At 45.2% G+C, this 21,929-nt stretch overlaps 1 protein-coding gene across 1 annotated transcript; it reads left to right on the top strand.

Annotated features, from left to right (window-relative positions):
* The first annotated feature begins 6,269 nt into the window (after window positions 1–6,269).
* ESX1 (ESX homeobox 1) lies at window positions 6,270–13,113 on the top strand. The gene is made up of 5 exons (XM_070501779.1): window positions 6,270–6,284; window positions 6,593–6,675; window positions 7,662–8,396; window positions 9,518–9,563; window positions 12,607–13,113. The coding sequence occupies exons 1-5, from the start codon at window positions 6,270–6,272 to the stop codon at window positions 12,934–12,936; spliced, it is 1,209 nt and encodes a 402-aa protein (XP_070357880.1). The 3' UTR covers window positions 12,937–13,113.
* The last annotated feature ends 8,816 nt before the right edge of the window (window positions 13,114–21,929 follow it).

The raw sequence follows: 21,929 nt of genomic DNA, 5'->3' as shown, positions 1-21,929 counted from the left end.
CATCATTTATTCAAAGCTTTAAACATTTTAAAGTGTAGAAAATACTTTGTGCTATCATGTTAGACAACCATCAGATAGTTAAATGGAATATGGTACTTGTAAAAAGTATAGAAAAAATGAAAGTTGTCATTATCACCTCTGGATGATATGAGTGAGCTTATTTTATTTTATATTATTTTTGGCTTCTTCATACTTTCCAAATTTATCACAGCAATCACTCATTACTTTTGTACTTAGAAAGAAAAGGGTATTTATTTTTAAAAGTAAAAAAGAACTCCCAGGCACACTTAAAGATTCATCTTAAATTTCACCTCTTCCCTATGTTTCCAGATTTGTACTGAATGTGACCTCTCCTTCCTTTGAACTTCCGCAAGATTGCTTTGCTCCTCTCTTGTGGCATTTGCCTTATTCCGCTTTATATTAAAATCTCTTATATATTTTCTTTCTCTCCATGTCTTGTTCACCTCTGTGGCCCTTGTACACAGTACTTGACGCTGAGTTGGAATACACATACACACACACACACACACACGGTAGGGAGGAAGAGGAGGGTAACAGTGAAGAAGGACAAAGGGACAAGACAGAAGAGCCTTTTTAAAGTAGACAGGAACTCCAAAGGCCTCTCTAGACAGCGCTTCAGACAGAGAGGAGAGTGTGATGCTGACTGGTTTCTCAAACAACGTCTAAGACCACCAAGTAAATCCCAGGCCTTTCTGAGAAAAAACTCTGCCACCTCGGGGTTTGTCTTTTGGGAACACCAGCTGAGCTGGGAGGAAAATGAGAGAATAGAGGCAACACTGGACAAACTCAGCTGGTAAAAGTCTGCAGAGTCTTGGCCTTGGGCAAGGCTAGCCACCCCTACCGCTAGTCTCCACATTTGCCAACCAATCAACAAATCCTTACTGAATGCCCACTATATACATAGCCCTGCTTTGGGGAACACTAAGAAGTGTATGAAGTATAGCAAGAATTTACAGGGGCCGGCCTAGTGGTGCAGTGGTTAAATTCGCATGCTCTCGGGCCGGCCCTGTGGCCAAGTGGTTAAGTTCATGTGCTCCGCTGCAGGTGGCCCAGTGTTTTGTTGGTTCGAGTCCTGGGAGCAGACATGGCACCACTCATCGAGCCACGCTGCAGCAGCGTCCCACATGTCACAACTGGAAGGACCCACAACTAAGAATATACAACTATGTACCAGGGGGGGTTGGGGAGAAAAAGGAAGAAAAATAAAATCTTTTAAAAAAATTTGCACACTGTGCTCCATCCGCCCAGGGTTCGCAGGTTCAGATCCTGGGCATGGACCTAACACACTGCTCATCACGCCATGCTGTAGCAGTGTCCCACATACGAAAAATAGAAGAGTAGCACAGATGTTAGCTCACGGACAATCTTCCTCAAGCAAAAAGAGGAAGCTTCGCAACAGATCTTAGCTCAGTGCCAATCTTCGTCTCAAAAAAAAAAAAAAGAGTTTACAATGTAATTGAGAAATCAAGCACTTCCTATAAGGGGTGGTGGGAACTGAGTTAGAACTTGAAATAGCTGAAAGCCAGTGGTAATTAGCACATTGGATTTTTCTTTCACCTTAAAGGTAGATGGCAAGTGGATTACTTTCCCAGATCATAGCAGGGATCAAGAAGGTCATGAACCGCTCCCTCTGAAGGATCCCTGAGAGAAGGCAGCGGTAGGGAGCCGGCCTTTGGAGGCGTGAGCCCAGGGTGCCCTTAGGTGGCGTCAAGAAATCCTTGGGGTTAGTGTCCGATCCATGCAGCAACACACTGACAGCAGTCATTCTCCAAGCTTTCTAGGCACAATAGCCAAAAAATTAGGCAGAATTTAAAGAAAAATCATGGAATTTTATCCTTCATTCCTGGTTACAGGAGAATGGCCCAGCCTCTGGAATGGGATTTCATGCGCAAATGATTCAATTTCATGGAACAAACTTGAAAGGTTCGTTTGTTCCAGGATAGGATAGGAAATGCAAAAATCAACCACTTTTATTGACACATAAAATCACCAGAAATAACAGGGGCCGGCCTGTGGCACAGCAGTTAAGTTCGCACATTCTGCTTTGGCGGCCTGGGGTTCGCCAGTTCGGATCCCGGGTGCAGACCTATGCACCACTTGTCAAGCCATGCATGCTGTGGCGGGCGTCCCACATATAAAGTAGAGGAAGATGGGCATGGATGTTAGCTCAGGGCCAGTCTTCCTCAGCAAAAAACAAAAGAGGAGGATTGGTGGCAGATGTTAGCTCAGGGCTAATCTTCCTCAAAAACACATCACCAGCAGTAACAGGTATCTCCAGGCTGTCTTTCCTTCCCTCTGGTGCTCTCTCAAGGCTAGGACTAGATATGCAAATAGCCTTGGTGAGGTTTCTGCTCACTTTGTCAGTGTAGACACAGCTTCAAGAGTCCGAAGGAATGACAGAGAACTGTGATTCTCTCAAATGTAGGTATGAGAAGCCTCTGTCCATGTGCCCCTTCCATGTCTAAGAAGTAATGCCTATTTTTTAAAAAAGCCAAAGTTTTGGCTTCTGACATGAATGAATAATTTATTTATAATATTAAAAAAAGAAAAACAGACATCACCTCACTGGCGTTTCATCAAAAGCCACCTCACTCTTCCTATCAGTCTTTCCGTGGTGGATTATCAAGGGTGGTCTGTAGGGCCTTTAGGCCAAGGACTGAAAAAGCTGTCAATCCCTAGCTAGAGTCTCGTTGTAGGGAGAAGGAATAATTAGAAAGCACACAGTGCTATGAATGCCCATTCATACGAGGCTCCTGCAGCCCTCAACGAACAGAAAGCTCCTCCACTCCACCCTCATTGCTGGCCACATCTGGAACAGGTGACCCTCACTTGCAGCAGTAATCTATGGGCATGAAACGTCCATAATATTACAGTTCTCTCGACTGCAAAGATCCTTAAAATCCATCTAGAGATTGCCTCAGTTTACAGACCAGAATAAAGGTCCAACGGGGATTACTGCCTGGCAGAGGGACTCCTCATGGGAGTCTGAGCCTGCATCAGCCAGCCGGCCTTCAGCAACGGGAAATCAGGTAAGCGTGCCATCTTAGTGTGGTAGTGCCAAAGCCACAGCAAGGGCACCTCGAGCCTCTGTATGGGACATCAGCTCCAGATTATCCTGGCACTTTGCTCCTGGAGGCTAGTATCTAATGCCTCCAAGTAAGAGGAATGAAGTACTCATTCATGCTACGACGTGGATGAACTTAGACAACGTTAAGCTAAGTGAAAGAAGCCAGCGACAAAAGGCCACATATTGTATGATTCCATTTATAGGACATGCCCAGAATAGGCAAATTTATAGAGACAGAAAGTAGATTCGTGGTTACGAAGAGCTGGGGAAGGTGGGAATGGGGCATGAGTGCTTAATGGGTACAAGTTACATTTTGGAGTGATAAAAATGTTCTGGAACTAGACAGTGGTGATGATTGCACAGGATTCTGAATGTACTAAATGCCACTGAATTGGGCATTTTAAAATGGTTAAGATGGTAAATTTTACATTATGTGTGTTTTACCACAATAAAAAAAGAAAAAAATTACATTAATCTTTCAGTTCCATTGCTGGAAACTCTATTTGCTTTGTTAAAATATTTGGTTATTCCTTCCTTGTGTTTTTTATATCATGTCACTTATTTAAACATGTTAAACACGTATTTAAATAGTAGTTCACATCTGACAATAAGTCTTTGGCGATCTCTATCTTTGGTTTATTATTTATGCATGTTTGACTGGTATTTATCTGTGAGAATCTTGTTAAAGCCCCAGTTAAAGGTAGACTCGTCCAGAAAAGATTAGATTCGCTTTTGCCACATATCCGGATTTGCCACCAGGAACAAATTAGACTGAGCTGGTAGTGTTCATTTGAACCCCAAAGCTACGTGAGGGCAGGCTTGTGATTGCAAACATCAAGGGACACTATCCGGAAAGTGAGAAGAAAACTTACAGAATGGAAGAAAATATTTGCAAACCATAAAGAATCTAGTATCCAGAATATATAACGAAGTCTCACAACTCTACAACAAAAAGACAAATATTCAATTAATAAATAGGCAAAAGACTTAAAGAGACAGTTCTCCAAAGAAGATATACAAATGGCCACAAGCAAATTAAAAGATGCTCAGCACCATCAGTCATTAGAAAAATGTAAATCAAAACCACAATGGTACTACTTTACACCTATTAGGAGGGGTATAATAAAAACAAAACAGAAAAAGAGAAGTGTTGGCAAGGACGTAAACTGAAACCCTCATATGTGGCTGTTGGGAATGTAAAACGGTGTGGCTGCTGTGGTAAAGGGTTTGGAAGTTCCTCAAAAAGTGAAGTACAGAATCATCATATGATCCAGTAACTCTACTCCTAAGTAAATACCCGAAAGAATTGAAAACAGAGCCACAAACAAAACTTGCACACGAATGTTCACAGCAATCAAAGCAGCACTATTTACAATCACTAAAAGCTGGAAACAACTCAAATGCCCATCAACTGATGAATGGGTAAACAAAATGTGATCTATCTCCACAATGGAATATTACTCAGCCATAAAAAAGAATGAGATACTGACACATGCTACGACATGCATGAACCTCAAAAACACAAGGCTAAGTGAAAAAAGTCAGACACAAATGGTCATGTATTGTATGATTCCATTTGTATGAAATATCCAGAACAGGAAAATCCATAGAGATAGAAAGTACATTACTGTTTACCAGGACTGCAAGGAGTGGGGACTGGGAAATGATTACTAAGGGGTGCAGACTTTCTTTATTGATGAAAAATGTTCTAGAATTAGACAATGTGATGGTTGTATAACATTGTGAATATGACAGAAATGACTAGTATATTTAACTTTTTAAAAAAAAATCACAATAGGGGCCAGCCCCGTGGCCGAGTGGTTAAGTTCGTGTGCTCTGCTTTGGCGGCCCAGGGTTTCACTGGCTCGAGTCCTGGGTGCGGACATGGCAGCGCTCGTCAAGCCATGCTGAGGCGGCATCCCACATGCCACAACTAGAAGGACCCACATCCAAAAATACACAACTGTGTACCGGAGGGGCTTTGGGAGAAAAAGGAAACATTTTTTTTTAAAATCTTAAAAAATAAAAATCATAATGGCTATCACTATTGAACCTGTTCTCTCTACAAAGCATCATTCTAAGAAGGTTCAAATCCAAGGTCCAACACTTCCCAGCTGAGTGCCTTTAGGCAAGTTACTTAACCTCTCTGTGACTCAATAACATCATCTGAAAGCACCTTGAACAGTGCTTAGCACATAAAAGCATCAGCTAAGTGTTAATTATTGTGAGCATTTCAATTAATCCTCAACCCCATGAAGTAGGTACTTTTAGTCATTCCCATTTTACAAATGAGAAAACTAAGGCACAAGGAGAATAAGCAACTCACCAGGTTAGCCAGCTAGCAAGTGGCAAGCAAAACCGGGATTCAGACACCAGCAGTCTGGCTTAAGGGTCCCTGCTCTCAATTATTGCCACTCTCTACTTCACATAAAACTGGTATATGAAACCCTTGAATTCATAGCTCATTTTGCCTAGGATGAGGTTCAATTCCATATTTAAGGTTTTCGAAAAGCGAATTAATTTAAGTAAACATGTTAAGTAAATACTACTATGGCTGGTACTCGTTTATGGCAAAACTTGCAGGGGGCACAGGAATGGCTGAGGTTCAGAAAACATTGGAGTAGGGGCCGCCCAGAGGCCAAGTGGTTAAGTTCTCCTGGGGGCCGGAGTTTCACCAGTTGGGATCCTGGGCGCAGACATGGCACCACTCATCAAGCCATGCCAAGGCAGCGTCCCACATAGGACAACCAGAAGGACCCACAACTAGAATATATGACTATGTACTGGGGGGCTTTGGGGAGAAGAGGATAAAAAAGAAGATTGGCTACAGATGTTAGCTCAGGTGCCAGTCTTAAAAAAAGAAAAAGAAAACATTGGAGTAAACCATGGAATCCTAAAATGTGACAGAACACACCTAAGCTGTTACCAATGTACTAAGTAGGCTACTGCACTCCATGATTAAACATGTATGGATCTCTTGTGCAGTAACTCATCCCAGGCCAAAATTGTTCGCCAGGAATCCAGACAAAAGCTCACCGTTATTTACTCCTTTAAAATAAGACAGCAGCAATATGGTGAAAAGTGCACAGACTTTGTAGTCAAACTAGCTTGTACGACCGAGGGCAAGTTGCCTGGCTTCCCTGGGGCTCAGTTTTCTGTGTAGAAAATGGGTATGATAATAATGGTGGTTGCAAAGGTAAGAGTAGGATAAATTATGTACGGTGCCAAGCAGAGGGCCCATTATTAGAAGTTATTCTTAGAATATGAAGGGCATTAACAAATCCTGGAGCACCTGCAAACGCTTCTTGAACGAAGAACCATAGAGCCTGCCACTGTAGCCTGGTCCTTTTTCATTCGACACAGTAGTGGGGGAAAACGGCTCACGAAGATAATTCTAGATAAAGGGAAGGGGAGGAGGGGCAGTGGGAGCAGGGAAGGCGGGAACTCTTCCCAGGTCTACAGTACTGGCCCGGGAATAAGGCGCGCTTTCGGCTCCTGCTGCAGTACTGGCCCGGGAATAAGGCGCGCTTTCGGCTCCTGCTACAGTACTGGCCCGGGAATAAGGCGCGCTTTCGGCTCCTGCTACAGTACTGGCCCGGGAATTAGGCGCGCTTTAGGCGCCTGCGGAGCAGGGTGCAGAAAGAAGCGCAGCAACCCAGCAGAGCAAATGTTGCATGCGCCAGGAACCGAAGGAAGGGCTCCTTGCAGCACAGGCATTCTTGCATGCACTACGCACTTGGCAACTCTCTACACTTGCACTCTAACGTGGGCTCATTACTAAAAATCTGAAGTTCTTGGAGTTTTCTCAAAAGGCACGTGGGGTTTCTTGCAGCGTGCATCTGAGCACACGGACTGCTCTGCAAACCCAACCGCAAACTCTCGCTCCAGGAATGCACGGCGGGATCTGATTTCAAAAACCCAGTGCACGCAGCCTCCAAACTAATCATTTCGTCTTAATCGCTAGCCCGATATGCGGACTTTGGGCGCGAATGAAACAGAGCCAGACAGTCCTATCCATTAGTCGCCAACTTCTAGGAGAGGGTAGTCGCGCTCAGAGCCAAATCCAGGATAGACTAACCACTTCGCTTTAGCGTGCTTGGGCTGCTGAGGGCTCCGCGCTTCCCGCAGCCCTATCTCTCCGTCTTTTCCTCTGGGGAAGCAAGGGGCACCACATCACTCGCGGGCTGCGGAACATCGAGCGTGGGGCGGAGGAACGTTCTCCAAAAACTTCCCCGCGAGCTCCAGGAGCTAGCGTGAGGTCTCCTCCCCCGCCCCCAAAACGGTTTTCACAATCCAGCACAACCCCTTCCTCCAATCAGACACTTAGTCCGAGTTGGAAATGGTCAGTTAAGCAACAAGTGGGAGTCACTGTTCCCCACACAAGCATGCCCACTACAAGCACCACTGTCGCACACACTCGCCCTGTTTTACTCATACGCCCTGGTCACGAAAGCGCCCCCATCAGGTCCCACCGACACCAACCAGAGGTAATGTGAACGCTAACAGAGGGCGTCTAACCGACGCGAGCGCCTACACTTTGACCCTGCTGGGGGCAACATACCCCCTATATAAGGTGCACGAGGCTCAGACTCCGCGCTGGAAGAGGTGCCAGCGGCAGAAGAGCACCCCCGCCGGGCCAGCTCCAGCTCCAGCCCCAGCCGGGGATCGCCACCGAGCGCAGCACAGAGACTGTGGAAGCGCGAGGCTTCATCGACAGCATGGAGCCTCGTCCTGGGTGCAGCCACTATGACGCCGGCTACCGCAGCCTGGGAGCCCACGAGAGGGAGGAAGAACTGCGCGGTCAGTACCTAGACGGGGACAAGCGCTTCGGCAAATCCTGGAAAGGACGTTTTCCTGGGAGGGGTGGGTGGAAAGGACGCCGCGCTGTCGTCGCCGCTGCTCTTCTATCGCAGCCCTTCGCTCCCTCCAGCCCGAGCCCCGTGGGCTCTAGCGCCCCGGTCTCTCTCTTTTGCTTTCCTCCTTTCCCAGATGTGAAGCCTACCTTGACCGGGGTGATTAAAACACGAGGAGACGAGGAGGAGACGCTGTCCGAAACTGGGAACGGGGCAGACGCAGCAGGCGATCTTGGTGCGAGAGGGCGCAGCCTCTTGGACCGCGAAACTCCTGAGGGAGGGCGTGGCGGCCGCGTGGAGCCGCCGCTGCAGCGGGAGGAGCCTCCCCCGCCGGCGGAGGGGCCACAGATCGTGGAGAGGAACCGGCGCCGCTACCGCACCGTCTTCACCCAGCTGCAGCTGTACGAGCTCGAGCTCATCTTCCATCGCACTCCGTACCCCGACGTGCTCGCTCGGTAAGTGGCTCGCTCTGCAGGCGGCCAGTTTTCTCCAAGGGGCTCGGGCTCCTCCCGGGGCGCCTTAGGCTCTTTCCCGGGACCCTTTACCTGCTCTCCTGAGCCAAATGCCACTTCGGCGGCGGGGCTCAAGGCCGCCGGGGTCCGCTCTTGCTCTCTGGGGTTGGGGCAATGCCTATAGAGCCTGCGGGGCTGTGAGACAGGAGTGGGACTAGGGTGAAGCAAATAAGGCAGGGTCTGATTGATCCCAAAATTAAATTAACTAATTTAATTTAAGTTAAATTAATAAAAACGTAAATTAATTTAAAATTTTGATAATTTGTTCATTATGGGTTTTTTGCATTAATTTTTATATTTTGAATAGTGTATTAAAATTTTTATCATGATTACTCAGCTCTTTCGCGTACTTTAAATTTTGCGCACGAGGCGAGGGCCTCGTCTGCCTCCCCCTAGTCTCGGCCATGCAACCTGGAGCACTGTTTTCAGGCGGCAGAGTTTTGAGCGTTTAAAAGCCAGCGACCCCTTCCCCTCGCTTGCCTTACTTGGAGCCTTTGTGGTCCAGATCCCCGTAGTGTAGACGAAGGAACAGGCCTATTCTGGCCCGGCAGGAAAGGGGGGACCAAAACAAGTCGGTGCGAGTGTTGGGGACGCCCTTTCTGGTCCCGCTGTATTGAGCCTTCGCCCGCCAAAGGGCAAAAACGAATTTCCCTTGAGCGCTTCGCCGACGCGGTTTGCAGTTTCTCCTTGAGAGTTCACTTCCCCCTTTTACAGTAAGGAGAAATATTATGCTTCAAAACACCGTTTTAAAGGTGTTTTGGCCTTTTATTTTCACCGAGGAACCTCTCAAGAAAAGATTTCCAGGATTGTTCTCTGCTGTTCCACAAACAGAAAAATTGATTGAGTCATATCCAACAAACAGACCCCCTACCAGGAACTTTCACATATATTGCCTTTTTCTATCTTATTTAACAGAGTTGTTGATGGGCAAACTCTCCCTAAAGCAAGCCCCACGTTGTACCGCAGAAAACTGCCCTAGAAGGGAGGATAGAAATAATGTGCATAATATATTTCATTTTATCCACAACTCCAAATACTAAATATTTGCAATTTTCCCCCCTCAGAGAGGAGATTGCAGGACGGCTGAATCTGAATGAAGGCCGAGTGCAGGTCAGTAAATCTTAAAAGGCTAATTGGCAGGGCAGCCGTGCTAAACAGGCATTAGGTTTTGTCCTGGACATTCTCAGGTTGGTGTGTTTTGTTGTCTTTTCCATGTTTAGCAAATAAGTTTTGAACAATGGGCTCTTCAGGGGTGGAAAATGGGATAAGTAAGTTCAAGCTTATGGAAGTTGCCCATGACCAGAGGAAATGTGATTTCCTAAAAGGGAAAAAACAGAGAACACACACTTCTCCCCTCACCGCGCACACACACACACACACACACACACTCACTCTGAGACATTTTTTTCCAATAAATAAAGTTCACCTCCTTCTAACACTGGCATCCTTTAGGAAGGATGTTAGTCTCCTCCCTAAAGGAATGTTTCTATGTGGAATCATGTTGGAGCTCAGTCTCACCTGGGGAGTGTTCAAATTAATTCACTGAAGAGCTAGGTTATAAGACAGTGCAACTGTACTAAATTATTCAAAATATTTAAAGCCAGGCATAAACTCTTGGCTAAATGAGTGAATTTATAAATATTCAGGCATTGGGAGGAGGAAGTAATTCACACACAGAACACAGTACATGAGTAAGTAATGTATGTTTAGTTACACTGAGACTGACGGGGGGAGCTTAAAAGTCCAAGTGTCGTTGTATTTAAGTGTTTTGTAAAGCAGTGTAGAGAGTACAACCTGAAATTTTAATTCTTTGGAAGACTTTGATGTCAGCCTGAAAACATAGCCAAAATATTGCACTTATGATGGTAATGGGGAAAAGTTTGCAAGCTTTGGAAAATTGTCCTGAAAAATGAAACCACAAAAGAGAAGGAACAATTTTGAATAAAGTGCCACTGACCTAAGAAGGGGTGTAATGTTAGAGAAGAATTGTATACAGTCAAATATATGCGTTGCAGATGCCGCACAAATTCAACTTTTTGGAACTACCAAGTGCATCAGTGGATAGTCCCTTGCGGAATTTTTAACATCTAAGAATTTTTAGTTCCTTTTCGGTGGTATTATTTTGAAAGAGTCAGTTTTCTGGAATTTGATTGGCTGTGAGGATGGTCTCACTTCAGGCCAAGTTCTGACCTGTGTTAATTTAAAATACTTTTTCATTTACTCAGCCAGTGATTACTGGTTTGTAGGGCATGGAGTCAGAAAGTGACTATTTCAGATTGTAGAAAACCATAGTTAATTCAAAGAAGTATTCACCCCCCTCAAAAAAATACATATGTATATATATGTCTCAGATGGCTTAGTAGTTTTGCTGCAGAGTGCATGTGTGAGTGCGGTGACGGAAACATGCTGCACATCTGTGGGTGATGTGCAGAAAAGCAGCCCAGCAAAGCAGACCACTGAATGCTGGCCTCCTAATGCCATGGGCTGGACCAACAGTCAGGCCTGGTCTCAGGTAGAGGGGAGAACGGGTCCTCCACCTCCTCAGGCATGCAAGGTAAGCTCAGAGGAAAAGAAAAACAAGGTTTGCTGAGTTGCTTTTCCTCCTCCCTGGGTTTACATAGTCTTCTCAATGTATTTCTGAAGGGGAAATGAACCAGAAAACACGAATAGGGGAAAAGGCAATGTTCTCATATATTTCCAAACTCTGTAGCATGAATTTCCCCAAGAAACTTAGTAGGCGCTCCCCCTCTCCATTCTGGAAATATAGTAGACCTGTTTTATGAAACCAGTACGTACTAGGAATATGGACCTATTATCAGCCCATACCAAAATTTGCCAGATATGGCCTTGGTTATGTTTAGGGAGATTTTCTTCAGACTGTATATTTATGCAGCAGAAGGACCCCAAGTCATAAGACTGGAGAGAGAAAAGGCCCTTTGTCTCACTTAAAATTTGCAGTTTGGGAACTTCCAAAAGGATTAAATATAATACAAACCCCATTAACTAGCATACTAAGAGGACAACAAAGTCTGCCCGCTTTTTTGTCTGTTTGTTAATAGTTGGCAAACACTTAGGGAGGAGCTTTTTTTGTGCCCCCTTATCCCACATTGTTGTTGAACATCTTCCTAAAATGTGTGATTGAACCTTCCTGCCTTAGGAATGAGTGATGGGATTGGGGTCTCCTGGTGAAGGAGTGGAGCTGGCAGGACCTAGAGCATCCCAGACGCTGGGTGACAGTGGCTCCTGTCCAGGATCCTGAAACTAGCTAGAGCCAAATGAGCTGCCCTTGTCCTGAGCCCAGGAAGCTTTAGAGGGTAGGGCAGACTGGAGCATGCAAAATTGCCGGTGATGACAATGGGATGTCCAGTCTCTTATCTGGGGAAAGGATTTTGAGTTTAGTGAATTTGGATTCAGTTAGGCTAAACTTTCCTTAATACTAAAGGCTAGAATATCGAGGCAATGTCCACTGCTTCAGCAACTCTCAAGTCCCAGCAAGACAAGCTACAAAGTCCCTGGGACCCCATGACCAAGTCTCCCTTGATATACCACCTGTTTAATTCTCAGGAGGTTTCAGACAAAGAGTGATCGCTTAAGCAACATCAGAGGAAATCTTGTCTAAAAGTGCAACGTGTTCCTGTGGATTGGTTACTTCAGACTGAAGATGGGCTTTTCAAATAGGGGGTGGTTCTCCTCAGTATGACTTTAATCGGGCCCACCTTTATACCGTGCTCAGCTCCCCCACAACCAGGGTAACAGTATCCCTGGTGAGAAGAGGATGGAGGCAGCTGGACAGCTGATGATCCAGCGTCTTTTTACCCTGTTATCACGCATGAGCATTAACAGCAGGGACCTGGTGCAATTCATCAGTTAGACCTGCATCCAAGACCTGGAAAAAAACATCATGGAAGACTAAAAATGGGGAGGACAGAGACAAAGGAATGTGCCAATGTCTGGACTGGGCTTGGCTTACTAAGAGTTAGCTGAGGGAGGAGGTGTGCTGCTGACTTTCCCAAGATGTTTTAGGAATAAGGAAATAGCTTCTCCTGCTGCAGTTTAAAATCTCAGTGGTAGAGTTGCATGTTATGCGTTTTTTATTATGACATTAACTGTTTATTATATACTAAACCAATTCCCTTTTTCCCTCTGATTGAAGGTTTGGTTTCAGAACAGAAGGGCCAAGTGGAGAAGACACCAGAGGGCACAGCAGTTAAGAAATCTGGTCCCCATCGCCATGGGTCCCCCTGTGGGGGTCACCTTTGATGGGCTCTATCCTGTAGTCCCTGTTCTAGAGGCTGCTTGGAGATATGTTCCTCTAGTGCCATGGCCACTAGTGCCACCAGGGCCACCCCCACCACTTGTGGTACCCGAGCCACCCGTGATGCCTGTGCCACCCCCAGCACCTGCACCTCCGTTTCCTGTGGCCCCTATAGGTATGGCATGGGACCCTGTCATCAACGGTCCTTACGCAGGTCCCATTTTCTGAAGTATGGTCTTTGTGACAGTTTTTCCAAAGTATTTTTCTGCCAGATATGAATTGTGCGTGGCACAACATCAAGAGTTATTCATCAAATACCTGTTAAATGAACTGAATAAATGAACAAAATCAGTGCCTATTGTTTTTGTAAGGCACATTGTATTATCAATAAAGATGCAAATTAGCAATATATTGGTTTTGGATGCCAGTTGGGATAAGTAGAATGTGGATGGGAATTGCTTAGGGAATGCCATTCAAACAGAAGGTCGAAGGGGCCTCCTTTCATAAGGTAATAGCCCTGGGTCACCGTCAATGGGCCATACACAGCACAGAGTTCTCCAAGTGCCCGTAGAGGTTTACACTGGCCACACATTCTCCTTCCACACCTCCCTGCCGCCGTCCTCATCCCCACCAGGCCCTGTTGTGCAAGATAGGAAGGGGTGAATCTCTAGTAGAAAATAGTATGTTTCCGGGTGGGGCCATGTTCCATTCATGCCAAGGAGCTTGACAGCCATGGACTGTCCTAAGAAGGTACTCACAGGGCTGTAAGGGAAAGTGGCAGCTAAACATCCATCAGTACTCTCCAAATTCTGTTCACTGCCCTCCATTTTGTGGAGGTCATAGGGGAATGGGAAGCATTTTGGTTCAAAGAAGACACAAGAGGGGGCTCCATTAAGATCAGAAAGGGCCTCGTCTCCATTTCTCACCACCAGCCCAAGAGAGCCTATTATTGTGGCTTCCCCAGCGCAGAAGCAGACAATCACACCTTCCAGTGTATTTTGTCACCTTCAACATCCAGGAGATCGTGAAGGTCCACTATTTTTTAAACCATAACTTTCTTTTCAGTAGAACCTTTACTTTTGACCAATCTCTAGTAATGTTTGGTAATTTTTTTTTTTAAGATTGGCACCTTTCCCAATCTTTTTTTTTTTCTTTTTCTTCTTCTACCCCAAGGCCCCCAGGACATAGTTGTATATTCTAGTTGTAGGTCCTTCTGATTGTGCTGTGTGGGACGCCGCCTCAGCGAGGCCTGATAAGCAGTGACGTGTGCACACCCAGGACCTGAACTGGCGAAACCCTGGGCCGCTGAAGTGGAGTGCGCGAACCTAACCATTCGGCCATGGGGCCAGCCCCAATGTATGATAATTTTATGAAAGCAGTCATGCTATGAGACAGCAGCAAGGACTTCAGATAAAGGTTCACAGTGACACGAATTTCCTCTCACAGGAGGTGGGTTGAGGGTGGGAGAAGGTATCGCGGCAGCAGCTATATGCTCCTAGTTTGAAAGGAGGTTCTATTTTCCTTGGAAAGCATATGATTTTTGCAGTGTTGTCCAATATTTTTCATTCCTTTCTTCCCTCCCTTCACATATATAGATGCCAAACACCAGCAAAGTGGTCATATATAATGTGGACTTCTGCAGCGAGGAGGTTATTGCGACCCCAGAGGCCCCCGTCCCTGTTGGGAGTGAGGAAGAGCCAGGAATACACCTGTGTGTTCCCCTTGCTATCCTCACTGGGTGACTTTAAAATCCAGCCATTCTTATTTCCCATTGATGACTCCTTTTCTTCGTGTTAAACAGGTTCCTCGATGCTCTAAGTTCTCTTGAAATGACAGGGGCTGTACAAATAAATAAAAGTTCCAGGACCCCATCCAGCCTTGCCACCCAAGACCCAAAGTCAAAGAGTGCCCACTGCACAAATCCTGCAGTTAGCTCTCATATCCAGTCTGACATACACAAATATCGAACTTTTTTTTCATCTCAGGCTGCTTGAAAGAAGCAAAAATGTGAACAGCCTTTCCCATAAGTGAATGGAGTTTTCAAGAGACATATATACTATTTAAAAAATCATATGTATTTCTTCCAGGTGCCAGATGATTTGAGGAGAGGTGGTGGGATGGAGGCAGAGGAAATACACAAAACATGGCTGCAGATAATAGGTCCCCCTCAGTCCAGGTTCTAAAAGGGAGAGTCTTTTAAAATAATCCCACAAAAAGTGTTCCTCTTAGAGTGCATTTCAAATCTCCCTAAGGCATAAATCAGAAATTAATTTTTTTTTTTAAGATTGGCACCTGGGCTAACAACTGTTGCCAATCTTTTTTTTTTTCCCTGCTTTATCTCCCCAAACCGCGCCCCCCCCCCCGTACACAGTTGTATATCTTAGTTGCATGTCCTTCTAGTTGTGGGATGTGGGACACCGTCTCAACGTGGCCTGATGAGAGGTGCCACGTCCGTCCGTGCCCAGGATCCGAACCCTGGGCCACCACAGCGGAGCGTGCGAACTTAACCACTCGGCCACGGAGCCGGCCACTAATTATTTTAATATAAGGAAATTATTTTGATTTATAAAGCGTTGTTAGAAACTGGCTATCCGCAAAAGAGAGAGATGGTCTTTATAGATGGCAGTTTTCACTGAAAAGTTAAAAACACAATCTCAGGAGGAATCCAGGGCCTTCAGCATTTGACAGTAATAATTCCGGATGTGCTCCTTCCTTCTAAAGTTGTTTCACATCGAAGAACATGTGAAAGGGAGCTTTCACTATAGTAACTTTCATGGCCAAGTTAAGCAGAGAAGATATGAAGTCTTTTAGGGGAAATAAAGCTTTTTTGCTTAAAACTAGGTTTATGTAACGTGGATCTTGTTTCAAACAAATCTAGTCAGAACCTTGGAGATCTAACTTGGAAGTGCCTGAGAATCAAAATCCCAGCCATCATTTGGACCACAAATACTTAGGAAAAAAAGGCAAGGCAGGAAAAGACTAGAAATAATTCTTTAGCTGAGTAGACAAGGGTCTCCCTTGAAATAGGTGTGAAAAGTGACTTTTTAAAGAGAAGAGTTACCATAAATGTATAAAAAATAGGGGAATGGCATTTGATCTGAGTTGTTTTCAAAAGAACAATCAGACTTTGCCTGAATTCTGATCATGGAGTGTTCTACCTAAAAGTGGGCATGCTCTGAGCACATATGGATATACTGTTTCCCCACTCAGTCATTTGGTGCTGGTGTGACTCTAGGAATTGCTGAAAACCTGAAAGTAAAATAATGATATGAAATAATAGAGTCCCTCCCTGAATTTCCTGATTGGTAAATCCAACTTTGTCTAATTTGAATCCCGTAGCCAAGGGACACTTGCTGGAGGCGAATGACATGATAACATAATCCTCATCACGTACCATTCTTCCTAAGAATGCTGCTTGAAATTATTTCGTTTGGGGATTCATCGGAGGCTTTCCTAATGCTTCCTTCCAATTAGTCAAGACAATAGGCTCTCCTGAAAAGAATGAACCCTTGTATCAGACAGCTCCGCTTCTTAGCAGGCACTTTTTCATTTTCCTTCGAGGTATTTTCACACAAAATCACGTTAATTTGGCAATTGAGACAAACCTTCCTAAGTCCTGCAGTAAAAGGATGGCGACGACAGAGAACTAGTCCCATCGTGTTATGCCGCTCTCCCAAGCAAAGTGCCTTTCTTTTTCTGGAGGACGCTCAGCTTAGAGGAAGGGATCCTGGTATTCTCTCTGAACTGGAAGGGGCTTTCACAGTCATCCAGTCCACTCCCTTCACTTTCCAGATGACGGGACACAAGCCCAGAGCAGTGGAGTGGCCTGCCCGAGGCAGCATGCATAGTTCATCCCAGAGACGGCCAGCCTCTGTGTGTCCATGCCCTCCCCTAGGCCCAGGATTTCCCAGCTACGGGCAGCGCACAGCAGCCCAGGTTCAGCTCCTCAGTGCTTATCACCTCCATCTGCCCAGAACGCTTTGCTTCAAGGGGCTACAAACTCAAGGCTCCTCCCCAAGTCCCGGCACTGGGCCATTTTACCTCTAGGAAAAGTAAGCAACTTCCCCTGAAGGCACGCAGTATCCTGGTGTCCACTCTTGAACGCTGAACAGCAGGGGCTTGAGAGAGTGATGCAGTTTGTACCCTCCTCACAAAAGGCCGAGTGTGCTTCCACTACAATAACCCTCGTTTCCCCCAATCCCCTTGCAAAGCTGTGCCTGCCAACTGGCAGCACAACACATAAGCAACAGCCAGCTCTGGGCTTGTGTTGAATTAACTTTTTTTGTAAAGTAGGCTAATAGTTTGGAAACTGTCATTATGCAATTAGTATTCATTTTGAAATGTGGTTATTTATGCTTTGCCTTGATCAATGTCACACTCTCCCCTCCTCAGATGGCACTGCAACGCTGAGGGGCAGGGGCCCAAGGTGCAATGGTGTAAATTTAATTTTCAAATGCACCCCATGGGTCTGTATGCCTCCCCATGCAAAGTGTAGACCTTAAGGAGACTGGATTCCCAACATTTACATGCAAATATTTTTAGACTCTAGGAATACAAAAGACTCCTTCTGAAAGCGCACTCTGTTGCGCTTCACAAGCAAGAGGACACAAGTGATTGAAGAGGCGGCATACAGGCATGGGCAGCATAATTGATACACCTGGACCCTTCTGAAGCACAGCCCCCAGACAAACTAGGGCCTCTCTGAGAACTACAGAGTTGGAACACGATTTTCTATTCTTGGCCCAAGAATCTTGATTTAGGGTAGAGATCAAGGAATAGTCTCTGACCAGTTCCCCCTGAAGGAGGGAGACAAGGAAATGAAGCAAAAGATCTTTTCAAGTCAGGAGTGGACGAGGAGGCTGTGGCAACCCAGAAGAGGAAGAAATCCACGTCCGTGGCTGGGCCCCGAGCTGTTGCTGGAGTGGGGAGCTGGGGGGGGGGGTGAGTGGACACTGGCAACTGAGTAGTGTCTATGGGAGGTAGCCAGTGGGGCACAAGGTGGAGGTCCTGGCCAGCCTGGCTTTACAAAAGAAAAGAAAGGAAAAACAGAACTCAGGTTAACAAACAAATCAGCTCCTAATATCTCCTTCCATAGTTCCCATCACAAGAAAAAGCAATGGGGCTGCTCTTTCTCTTTTCTTCTCATCTCTACTTTCATTTAACTCAACTGATCACCTTAAGGGGTCTCTCCAGGATTGAAATATTCATGAAGAAAGAGAGAAAGTCAGCACAGGGAAGACGTCTTACTATCACTGCCCTTGGCCTAAGTCCCAGCCCCAGCACCTCAAAAACACTCAGGATGGTTCTATCTCTTTATTTTAACCAGAAGGAATTTCCAAGGATGTCCAATGGATTCCATGGGCCCACTTACCAGGTCAAAACCTCGGAGTCAGGCAGAAATATTGCAGGGTGCTACAATGGTTCTTCTGCTGTTTATTTAACACAGCAGCTTGGACTTCAGGCATCCCCATGGCCGAATCTGTTCTTCCATTAGGTGAACATATTCTATAGCCTCATAACTCCTCTTAATACTCTATTTAAGAGAATATTCAATCCATTTATTCCAAACAGAAAGTAAGGAGGCTAGTTAACAGCTATAGTAAGCATGTGGGACATGAAAAGATGAGGAAGTCATCTTCACAAGTCGTGAGGTCGCAGTCCAAGAGTAACAAGCAAGGCCAAGGCCAGAAATCCAGGTCCATTCACCTCGCCCTACTTTATCTTATGATTTCCTGCCCTGGGAACCACGAAAAAGCCTCAACCCACAGGCAAAATTCAAATAGTATTTTTAATAACTATCTTAATAGCGCCCCACAACATTTCAGGGACCTCTGCATAAGTGTAACTTCTTCTTCCACATAACAAATAAGCCTTATAATATTATACACCAACATCTCAGTTAAATAAAATCACATTTGCAGGGAACTTCAGGTTATCAGGATTATATATTTATTGTAGGAAAAAGCAAAATGCCAGGAAAGTCTTTTTTTCCTCTTTGTCTTTTTTTTTGTCTTTTTTTTATTTTAATTTTTTTTCCTGTTGTTTTCACTGTGTTGTGCTTTGTATAACCATTTAGAGAAAGTCCCAGGGGTCAGCACACATTCAGTCTAATTGCCTAGTCTTTTCCAGCTGCTGCCCTAGCAAGGGAAAATAATGGCTCTGAGACACTGCCTCACAGAGAGCCCCCAGAACATGCCATGCTCATTTCTGACCCTACACCCTTGCTCGTGCTGTTCCTGTGCCCTTCCTCATCTCGCTGAATCATTCAGGGCTGCCTGCTTCTCTCTTGCGTTTTCCCCCTCCTTTCGCTGCTCTTCCCTTTCTCAGTCCTGCCTACCCAGCTGTTGCCTCCCTTCCCTAAATCCCCATGGGCCTGAGGTATGGATCACCAATTTGACAAGAACCTTCATACTTATGGCATCCCACCGAAACGTTTGCATAGATGCAATTGTTGTATCCTTCACCTGCACAACAAGCACCTGAAGTTTCTGGCTGGGTCTCCTATTTTCTTTTTCTTTCTTTCTTTCTTTCTTTTTTTTTTTTTTGAGGAAGATTGGCCCGGAGCTAACATCTGTGCCCATCTTTCCTCTATTTTATATGTGGGACGTCTGCCACAGCATGGCTTGATGAGCTGTGTGTAGGTCCACTCCCAGGATCTGCACTCAGGATCCGAACCGCTGAACCCCAGGCAGCCAAAGCGGACCTCCTATTTTCTTGATCCCCCACTGCACCTAGAATAGTGCATTAACAATGATATACAGGGGTAATGGTAACAGCTAAAGTTTTCTGAGAGCTTAGGATGTGCCAAATACTGTGCTGAGCAGTACGCATGAATTATGATTATTGCTATTTTGCAGATGAGGAAACTAAGACACAAAGAGGTTAAATAAACGGAGCATAATGACACAGCTGATAAGCGGCTGTGATATCACTTTGGTGTATACATAATTATTTAATCAAACACTGAATTCAGTCTGCTAAACTCTTTAAATTTGAGAGGAAAATGGACTTATGTATGTTTTCATAAAATTTTCAACAGACAAGATGGAAATACACAAAAAAAATGGGTTTCTTGTTAAACTTCATCAGAAAGTTATCAAGAAAAATAACTCTATTTCTTGGGCACTCTGATGTATTCAGCATTTAATTTAATATATCATCATGCAATATTTCTGGATAAAAATTTGGCAGATAAAATCATTAGGTATCAACCAGGGATTTTTTTTTTCATGCATTTAAACGGATTCTCCTTTCTGTTTTAAGCTGTCCTTTTTAAAAGAGAAAACGATCTCCCTTTCTCTGGGTGAATGGTAAGCAGTCTACGAACACACAATATCACTGGAATCTGGCAGTGTCGTACTTTAAAAAGCAAGGCTAGGGGCCTGCCGCGTGGCCAAGCATTTGGAGTTCCACGTGCTCAGTTTTGGCAGCCCAGGTTTGCGGGTTCGGATCCCGGGCACGGACATACTCCCCTCATCAGCTATGCTATGGAGACATCCCACATGAGAAATAGAGGAAGATTGGCATGGATGTTGGCTCAGAGCTAATCTTCCTCAAGCGAAAAAAGAGGAAGATTGGCAATGGATGTTAGCTCAGGGTGAATCTTCCTCACCAAAAAAAAAAAAAAGCAAGGCAAGATTAGAGCATGAATTTGACCAACTCTCTTCTCCTTTGAATCTGAAGTTTTCAAAGTGTGATTTGTTTTAGTTTTTTTCTTTTTTTTTAGTTTATTGGCATAATTTATCTGACAATAGTTATAGAAGTAGTTCATGGATTGCATATACAGTCAAATGATTTTCAACAAGGGTGCCAAGACCATTCAATAAGGAAAGGACAGTCTCTTCAACAAAGGGTGCGGGGAAAATTGTATATCCACATACTAAAGAACCTTATACCATATACAAAAGTTACCTCAAAAGCCATTAAAAACCTGAATAACCTTCTCCTCTAGGGGCCTGGTGTGCAGCAGGGCACTCAAATGCTCCATGTAAGACGTGTGCTTGGCTCTGCATTATTGGTCCTTCTCTCTCCCTTTTGCGCACGTGTGCACGCACACACATACACATGAGATCTGCAGCTTGAAAACATCCTAGACAAGTCACACAGTCCATTTCATTCTGTGCTTCGTTCGGACATTAGAATGTCCTCACCAGCTATCAAGTTGCACCCATTGAGGTCAAATGAGAACAACTGTCCACTTACTGGCAGAGTTGTCTTTTTTTTCTTTTAAAGATTTTATTTTTTTCCCTTTTCTCCCCAAAGCCCCCCAGTACATAGTTGTACATACATTCGTTGTGGGTCCTTCTAGTTGTGGCATGCGGGATGTCGCCTCAGCGTGGTTTGATGAGCAGTGCCATGTCCTCGCCCAGGATTCGAACCAACGAAACACTGGGGCGCCTGCAGTGGAGCGCGCGAACTTAACCACTGGGCCATGGGGCCAGCCCCCGTCTTTTTATTTTTTTAAAGCATTTTTTTTAAAGACTGGCCGTGAGCTAACATCTGTTGCCAATCTTCTCGTTTTTTCTCCTTCTTCTCTCCAAAGCCCCCCAGCACATGGTTGTATATTCTAGGTGTGAGCGCCTCTGCTTGTGCTATGCGGGACACCGCCTCTTCGTGACCTGACGAGCGCTGCCATGTCAGCGCCCAGGATTCTAATGGGGGAAACCCTAGGCCGCAGAAGCAGAGGGCGAACTTAACCGCTCCGCCACCGGGCGGCCCTGTTGCAGAGTTTTCCAATAAAAAATTCCAAAAAAAAAAAAAAGCAAAAGAAATTCCAATTGCCTAACCCAGGAGTTGGGGAAATATTTCATAAATCTAGTGGTCTACTATCATCAAACTGCTCCCTATAAAAAGCAAGAACAATTTCACCATCAGAGAAGAAAGCCTGGTGAGACCGGCGTTAGAGAAACCGACAACGCCAGCGCCCGCGCCCCAGGAGCGCGCCAGGGCTCACAAGTTTGTATCCACTGAGAAGTATTCAGGAAGAAAATTAATTTTTAAAAGTCCCTTCAAAAATGGATTAGTGATTAAAAACTTTTTTAGTATTGCAATCTCTTAAATAGTTAGTGGCATAATTGGAGAGGGCCTAAAAATTCAAATGAACACAGGCTGTAAAAAGGTCCCCAGCCTCCCACCCCCGGCCACACAACTCCCACCCTGCTCCCGCAGTCCCACCCCCGGAACCCAGCCTCAGTGCTCTGGGCGCCAGCCGTGGCCGCTAG

This window comes from Equus asinus, chromosome X (genome assembly GCF_041296235.1).
Source record: "Equus asinus isolate D_3611 breed Donkey chromosome X, EquAss-T2T_v2, whole genome shotgun sequence".
Taxonomy (NCBI): domain Eukaryota; kingdom Metazoa; phylum Chordata; class Mammalia; order Perissodactyla; family Equidae; genus Equus; species Equus asinus.
The sequence above is the reverse complement of the archived record's forward strand: the minus strand, read 5'-3'. Positions and strand labels throughout refer to the sequence as shown.